This window comes from Carassius carassius, chromosome 49, assembly GCF_963082965.1.
Source record: "Carassius carassius chromosome 49, fCarCar2.1, whole genome shotgun sequence".
In the NCBI taxonomy this organism is placed as follows: Eukaryota; Metazoa; Chordata; class Actinopteri; order Cypriniformes; family Cyprinidae; genus Carassius; species Carassius carassius.
This window is the reverse complement of record NC_081803.1, coordinates 3,356,393-3,365,730: the sequence shown is the minus strand read 5'-3', so window position 1 is coordinate 3,365,730 and position 9,338 is coordinate 3,356,393. Positions and strand designations below refer to the sequence as shown.

The 9,338-nt window shown below is 33.0% G+C and overlaps 1 protein-coding gene across 1 annotated transcript; it reads left to right on the top strand.

Moving 5' to 3' along the window:
* The first annotated feature begins 6,110 nt into the window (after positions 1-6,110).
* Positions 6,111-7,991, top strand: swi5 (SWI5 homologous recombination repair protein). Its single transcript, XM_059545652.1, has 5 exons — positions 6,111-6,359; positions 6,448-6,502; positions 6,701-6,810; positions 7,269-7,363; positions 7,756-7,991. Exons 1-5 carry the CDS (start codon positions 6,259-6,261, stop codon positions 7,818-7,820), a joined length of 426 nt encoding a protein of 141 aa, XP_059401635.1. The 5' UTR covers positions 6,111-6,258; the 3' UTR covers positions 7,821-7,991.
* The last annotated feature ends 1,347 nt before the right edge of the window (positions 7,992-9,338 follow it).

Here is a 9,338-nt window from a genome sequence, read left to right as displayed (position 1 = left end):
ATAATGCTTCCTCTAATGATAAAGTTCATCCCCTGTTGTTTTCTTACATCAAAATCCACCAGCATATTTGTTTATAACCGTTTTGGCTTGTAAACGGTGCTTGATCTGTGCATATTTCTCTCCTGATTAAAAAAAGACTTTTTTTCACTGGAAAAGCAATATTATGCATTAAAGGAAGCAATGGTTCAAAGTAAAAATGCCTTGATGATGGATTTGTTTCTTACAAACACACAGCATTTTACTAACACAAGACATTAACTAATGGACTGGACTGGAGTGGGCTACTCGTGGATTACTGTGATGTTTTTATCAGCTGTTTGGACTCTCATTCTGACGGCACCCATTCACTGCAGAGGATCCATTGGTAAACAATTAATGTAATGCTACATTTCTCCAAATCTGTTACCATGGACAAACAAATTAATCTACATCCTGGAGTATATTTTCAGCTAATTCAGATATTTCATTGACTTAATCTTTATATAAATGCTGTAAAAATAGTGGTCATTGTTAGTTCCTAGAATAAACTGAATCCTGTGTATGTGTGTGTGTGTGTGTTTTACTTGGCATTTAAAATATGTGAAAAATACCTGAAATGTTAGATATTAGAGAATAAAAGATAAACTCTTTGAACATATGACAATTAAAAACAATCAACTACTGTGTCGGATGCTTTTTGAAGCTCTTAGTAGTTTGTTAGCATATAATATGGACAAAGGAACCTAGATAAACATTTATATCTTACCGTTTTCAGTTTCTCTTTATTTTATTCCTTAATATCCATGCAACACTTATTTAGATGATACATGTTTGCTTTCATTTTGCAGCGCAGTAGTGTAGTGTAGAAACTGTAGTTTTGTTTGTTTTGGATGCACTCTGTCAGATTGGATTGAGGGAATGTGATAACATCAATCCACTGTCTTGTGGGTTCACTGTGCTTCAGAGCTAGGTGGATGCGCTCAAAAACTATCATATGCCAAAGTCACCGCAGCAGTATCTGTCTTGTGGGACATAGTTTAGACAGATGTGAGTGATTCTAAATCATGTCTGATAAGGTAAATCTGGCTCTCCAATCACATTCTAGAGACAATTCAATCCAGGTACAGGGGAGCTAAACTTTGCTTTGTCATACTGAAGAGTCTGAATACTAACACTAAAATGAATATAATATAATATTATTTAATTATTTTAATATTTATATGATCATATTTTATTCAGCACTGGGTAGTAACTGATTACATATAATCTGGATTACATAATCAGATTCCAAAAATTAAGTCCTGGAATTAGATTATGTTCCATTTTTTATATTCCTAATCATACTGCAGTTACATTTTGTATTGATTTCATGATTATATATTGTTTACACATTAGAAAAAGAGTATTTGTTATTTATTGATTCTCCCTAATTCTTCGTTTAAATGTTTCTTTCTAAAATAACCTATTCTTAAATGCAAAAAGAAAGATGTTTTTGTTTTTGTGGACATTCACACACAGACCAGTCACTAGTCATGTAGTTATAATTTAAAAAATTATTTACATTTTAAGAAGTGTTTCCTAAACATTACAACATTTCTTTTATTTACCCTGCAGTTTCTTCATGATCCCCAGTTTGGGAAACCTTGACATAATTGTGTTATTACTAACAACAAACGTAATATATTTTCTTTCTTTTTGTATTTTTTTTATGTCAATATGATACACAAATTTGTTATTTAAATCAATGTAATAAACAATTCAGGTCAAAAGTCAGATTATATTACCTAAAATGTGTAATTTAATCTATTACATTACTAGCTACAATTTGTAAGTAATCTACTCAGAACTGATATATTATATTATATTATATTATATTATATTATATTATATTATATTATATTATATTATATTATATTATATTATATTATATTATATTATATCATATCATATCATATCGTATCGTATCGTATCGTACTGTATTGTATTATATTATATTATATCATATCATATCGTATCGTATCGTATCGTATCGTACTGTACTATATTATATTATATTATATTATATTATATTATATTATATTATATTATATTATATTATATTATATTATATTATATTATATTATATTATATTATTAATTTTAGTGTTAGTATTCAGACTCTTCATGTCACAGCAAATGTAGTATATTTTATATTTATATTATTAATATTTATAAGTAATTGTATATTATATTTAAAAATTAATGGATGTAAATACTTAATAAACACACTGTATTATAATTAATAACACATTCCTTATTTATTTTTTGACAGTGTTTAGATCAATTCAAACTGATCAAAACGTATAGATGATGTGAATTTTTAGTGAAATGAAGGAGTTTCGTCCTGTGCTGAATTATTTAAGGCCATAATGTTTCCCAGCATGCACTAGAGGAGTATTGATGTTTTATGGCATGCCTTGAATTATCTGTCCCGGAGATGAACCTCATTCTCTCTGTCAGTGATCTCTCGGCCTCTCTCTATTCCCTCGGCTCATTACAGAGCCCGTGCTGAGAGCGTGTGCCGGACGTGTGTTTTACAGTCACTGACAGTGACACAAGGGACGAGCCGTTAGATGTGTCTCAGAGGTGGCTGCTGTATGAATTACAAACATGATGAAATGCAAATAAACATGCAAATGTGTGTCCACATCTATAACTTTTCCATATGAGGCACTGGATTCTGCCTAAGAAGAGTGCTTAGGGCAGTCAAGATATATTTGTGATTATGTTGTTGGCAATTTAAAATTAAGTCACATTGTGATTACACAATGACATGCGGGGGGAGAAAACAATACATTCAGCAATTAAGAATGAATTAGCATGACTTATTCACTTGTTGCCATGTTTTATTAATTTGTTCTGTCATTTTAATGAAATCGTGGCCTACTTGTACTAATTAATTCGGTCAACAAATTAATAAGCTGTGGGTATATGAATTCATGTCATGTGTGGAGCTCAGGAGAAATGTAATTAATAGCATTTTCAGTTGAGCAAGTGACATGTGAACATTGACAGGCTCAGATGCTGTTGGGGGAGGGACGTTTTTATTTGAGAGCATTTGATTGGATAAAAATCTGTGGAGTGTAGGATGAGTCATTAATATAATGAATCCATTTTCTCAGCAGTGAAAGATGACTGTGGTATGTGGGAAAAGTGACTTTTGTTGAGCTTTAGGCATAAAATAGAATACAGATGACCTAATTTAGCGCCTTTATCTTATTTCATCTTTAACATGTTTTATATTTGGCTGTCAAGTTTTCTAAACACATTAGTTTAGAGTTAAATGGAATATTTAACCCAAAAATAAGAAATCTGCTGCAAATGTACTCACCCTCAGGCTATCCATGATGTAGATGAGTTTGTTTCTTCATCAGACTTGGAGAAATGTAGCATTGCATCAAATGCTCAGCAGTGGATCCTCTGCAGTGAATGGGTGCCGTCATAATGAGAATCCTAACAGCTGATAAAAACATCACAATCAATAATCCACAAGTAATCAACACCACTCCAGTCCATCAGTTCATGTCTTGTGAAAAATCAAGTCCTTTATGAATAATATTGCTTGCAGTGAAAAAGTCGTCTAGTCTGAATCAGGAGAGAAATAGGCACAGATCAAGGATTACTTATGGATTAACGTGAGGATCCACAGTATACTCAATATCGTCAAGAAGCTGTTTGATCTGCATTTCATTCTAAGACTGTTACAGACCCTCTTAAAGAACTGAAGTCATTTTCTCTGCATTAACTTGCTTCTATTTCAGACACTACCAATTAAATACCACCTTGTGTCAAGAGTGAAAGCAGCAAAAACAAAGTAGTAATGGAAACAAGTCCAAACAGACAGTACTATGCCGGTGGATGGGCATTCGTTTCATTTAAAGACTTATTAAAAGAATCCTAATTCAAAAACTAAAAGTTCTGTCAACATGAGAATTAGTAACTGTTGACCAAATTTCATTTTGCATGGTCAACTCATTTAACCACGTTAACCAGCCAGTCATTTATAGTCAACAATGACAGTAACACTTTAATATAGGGACCAATTCTCAGTATTAACTAGTTGCTTATTAGCATTCCTATTATTAACATATCAGCTGTTTATTAGTACTTAAGCACATATTCTGCATCTAACCAATACTTAAACTTAACAACTACCTTACTAACTATTAATAAGAAGCAAATTAGGAGTTTATTGAAGCAAAATAAAATGTATTATTTGTTTGGTGTGAAATCTTGTTCCTTTAAATCTGGAGGAAGAGAGGAGGATTTGTCATCCTATTCACTCACTCACTCTCCTCCAGCTCTTTGTGTAGAGAGAGAATAAATAAACATGGCTCAAGAGTGCCGGCCGAAAGGACTAATTTGTCTTTTTCCTTATATTTAGTCACATCATGAATTAGTGTTGGGGAATTTATATTAAAAAAAACTCCATGTTTTGTTTAGTTATCTTGCCTGATTCATGAATTCATAAAGATGGAAACATATTGTAAATAATTATTTTATACGTTGGCAAATCTCACAAAAACATGCCCAAGCAACATTTATAACCTAATTCAAATTCAATAGGGAAATTATTATATTATTTATCTTTATATTATTTTATTTAAAATATTTATTTATATTATATATTCAAATATTGTTTATTATAAATTATAATAATATTATTATTGATTAATAAAATGACAATATATAGTTAATAGTAATATAAGATTACCTGTTTACATTTTTTATATAACTGATTATATATTCTAAAACTCAAGTCTTCTCACAGAAGTGATTTAAATCTCACTACACACACTTCAGATGTGTATTACAGCATTACTTTGTGTCAAGCTGTTCTGAAGACACTCAAAACACCTAGCAACCACATAGCAACACCTTACACAGTGATTCCTTGTAGTTCTACTATAAAGGTTACTTTCTGTATTCCCTTCCCTTCAGACAGTAAGATTCTTTGCTTCCACATTATACAGTTGTTAATCAAATTAAAGGCCCTTTGAATTGTGTGCAGTGATTTAGAAAGAGTAGGTCTGAGTAGAGGAGGTCATGTCATCATCAGTATATAAACACTAATCAATAAACCCCACTTTTACCTTGACATGTAAGCGGTGTTTAACTAGATCTATGTTCACTATCTATCTACGGGGAATTTTTAAATACTAATACCTAATATTCCTCCGTCATCATTTAATAGTTTTTCATTCGTTGTGAAATGCCGCCATCTAATGACCTTATATGGAACTGCCTTATGAATGCATAACTCATTTAACATATCTGTTTTTTTTTTTTTTGCAACGTAACAAAAGTGTTTTTTTTTTTTTTTTTTTTTTTTTTACCTTAACGTTCACAGTTTAATGCTACTTTATGTATTTTACATTTCCCCAAAACAGAAAGAATTTTAGTCGTTTTGTCGTTCGTTTGAATAATTCTCAAACGATGAATCAAATTAGAGACCAAAATTATTTAGCGTAAATACAACTGAAAAAAAATAAAAAAATAAGTGTGAATCTGTTTCTGACTCCTCTTTACAGAAACCCAGAAACAACATCTGTTTCCACAGTTTTACAAGAAACTAATGTCGGATCCAATCCTCCGTGTAAATCAAAATGGCTTAAACCTAATCGTATATCTTGCCATAGCATTTGGATATTACTAAATAAATATATTATTTATAATCAGGTAAAATAAGTACTTTAAAATAAATGATAAATGTAACATATCATTTGAAGATATTGAACATTTACTTTTCTATTACCATTTTTCTATTTCATTTTGGGTTGACTTTAAAATAGACAAAACAAAAAATAAATAAACAAAGCCCTTAATTTAGAACCTCATAATATTTTACTTTGCTTTCAAAGCCCATATATATATATATATATATATATATATATATATATATATATACTGCACAACATTGCCTTTTATATGCATTGTCGAGTACCTTGTATGTGATGGAACCAGAGAGTCTGCTCTGATGGAACTGAAATAAAACACGTTTCCACTGGAAGTGCATCATTGGACCAATCAAAAAGCTCATACCCGAGCGAACCAATCAGAGCGATTACGTATGATGACGCAACAAGGCGGGAATTTATTCGTCAGACTCAAATGGCAAGCGACTTTATTAAGGTTCACACACGCGTCTCATTAAACGTTCAGAGCTCGCGTAAATCAGATATCCGTTCATTAAAGTCGTATAATCTCCGAGTCTGAACACTAAACGTGAATTTGTGAAGAAATGAACGCGACAGCAGATCTAGAAATGAACGCTAAATCCGCTGTTGATGATCCGCACGTCAAAGTAACGCCACGACAAGGGGGCGTGTCCTTAAGAAGAAGGTAAACAAATACTGCAACTCTGCACACGTTCAATACAAATCTGTTTTAACATGAAATAGCAAAGTACCGGTATGTTTCTTCCATACAGACCTCCAGATTCCAGATGTAACGCCAGGAGCGTCAATTCAGGTTTTAAATCTCCAGTACGTAAAGTCTTTTAATTCTGTGTGTTTAGAGGACTAATGTATTAATCATATGTGATTTTACAAGAGTAACGTTAGTAGTATATTTCATGATGCACTGACCTTCAACAAAGCACTGTTCATGGGAATTTGATAACTACAGAACATGCATGATGCTTGATACGCATATTTTGGTGAGTTGTCTGTGGTCTGTCATAGGTTCAGAAGCCTAATATGGAGAAATCTCCAGTGTGCCCTGAGGAAGAGGTCAAAGAGCTCAAGAAAACACTTGATCGGCTGAATTCAGAGATCGCCTTGTTGGAACAAGAGTAGGTAGTGAATGTGGGTTAAAGAGATACACCATGTTGTAGTATGTTCATACTGGAATATTAGGTTCAGAAATCCTTTCCCAGTTTAAGGTGGAAGATGTCAAAGTGCTTCCATTAGATGTTTTAATTTTTTTTTTTTTACACCAAAGAAGAATATCCTGGACACTTTTTTCCATTCAGTGAAAATTAACACTGGTTGTAAAACTCCAAAATAACAAAAGCAGCACTATTAACCCATCATAAGCCTACAATATTACACTGGATATGCAAATTTTTGAGAACTCCGTGTTATTAACATGATCAAAATTTGGCTGAGAAACTTGTACACAGTTCACTACAATGTTCACTAATAATCTGGTCCTTTGCAGTTAATTACATTGTTATACCTGCTAAAAAAAAGAAAGTGGTTTATTGTCGGATTAAACTGAGCTTGTGTTTCTCTGTTCTTGTGTTTGTAGAGGATTTGTTGTACAAGAGCTAGATCAACACATAGACCTTCTGCACGAATACAATGACATCAAAGACATCGCACAAACTCTGCTGGGCAGATTAGGTAAAACCTGATGGAACAATCATGTGTTTAATAGTGAATGCAATCGTGATTTATGTTGTCTGATAACTTCAATATAAAATATTTCCTATTTCATACCATGTTAACTGTTCATCTCCTCTCCATGAACACTTGTGGCCTACACACATCTCATATAAGTGGGTTACAGTGTTCATATGCTTGGCATTTCTCTCTAGTGTCAGGATTATAATAATGACATCTTCAGATATTATCGCTGTGTTCTGTAATATAATGGACCCTTTTAGACTCCCAGAATGCTTAGTTTCTTGCCTGCTCCAGAACTCACTGTGACTTGAGGGCCAGAGGGGGTCTGTGCCATGTCATTCTCCCCCATGTGACCACTGACAAGACAACTGTCTCTGTGTCTCTCTCAGCTGGCTTGCGTGGAGTGACCACACGAGACTTGTACAATCACTTTGGCCTCGAGCTGGATGACTGAGCTTCATGAGAAGAGATCGAGTAACTGCAAGGCATCTTAATATTAATTAATGTTATGTCTTTGCAGCAAATAAGCCAGTTAGTGTTGTTTTCTTCATACTGTTGTGATAGATGAGACAAATTTAGAAGTTTCAGTACAATTAACATGAAAATGTACTCACCCTCAGGACATCTAAGCTTCACATCACTTACTCACCAGTGGATCCTCTGCAGTGAATGGGTGCCGTCAGAATGAGAGTCCAAACAGCTGATAAAACACCACAATAATCCACAACAAACCAGTCTATCATTTAACATTGTGTGAAGTGAAAACCTGTGTGTTTAAAATGCAATAAGATGTTTTTAACTTCAAAGCATTGTGTTCTGGTTAAAATACCAGTCCTTAATCCATAACATTGCTTTCTCCAGTGAAAAAGTTGTCTCATCTGAATCAGGAGAGAAATATGCACAGATCACCTTTTACAAGCAAAAAACTGTTCAAAACAAATATTCAGGTGGATTTTGACAACAGAGAATGGATTTTTTTCCTCGAGGAAGCATTATTATGGATAATAAAAATCATATTTTGGCCAGTTTAAAGTTCTTAATGATTGATTTGTTTCTTACAAACATGCAGCTTTTCACTTCTGACGGCACCCATTCACTGTAGAGGATCCACTTTAGTAAGTGATGTAATGCTACATTTCTCCAAATCTGTTCTCGTGAAGAAACAAACTCATCTTTAATGGCTTGAGGGTGAGTACATTTTAGCCTGAACTATTCCTTTAACTCTGAATAAATGATACCTATAAACCTTCAAAGAAATGAAAAGGCTTCTGTCAACATTTTTAGAAGAATTGCCTCAGAGTTTATCTAAGCTCCTCCAATGCACAGTTTTCCTCACATTGTGTTTGTCCCAAAAACAAGGTTTTATTGTTCATGAGAGATTGTGTATGAAAAACCTACACCCTTAAACTTGCCATCCAAATCTGATGAATTAAAGGAATAGTTCACCCAAAAACATTTCCTAACTTTCATGTTGTTTCAAAACCTGTATGACTGACTTTCTTAGTGGAACCCGAGATGAAACTTTGAAAAATATCCACATAACTCTTATTTAGACTTTAACAGTCCATACGCATTGTATGTCAATGAGCAGCATGGACATTCTTCAAAACATCTTATTTTGTGTTCCACTGAAGAACGTCGGTCATTAAAGTTTGTAACAGTGTAAATAGTAATACAGTGTTTGTTTATGGGTGAACTATTCCTTCAAACAAGTCCTATGGCAAATCAGTTGAACTATGTATTACTGTTGATTTCAATGTTTTATTGTCTAGTCACATGAAATCAACATATATATGCCATTTTTGTGTGATTGATCAAATGTTTTGTGTTACAAAAACTGATCCAACTATGTTAAAGTTGAACTAAATACACTTTATGAAAGTTATGATCGCGAATTATGGACTGTGTCTTGATATTTTTTGATAGCATAGATAAAATCATCTGCCACACTGATAGCAAATTTGCCTCGTTA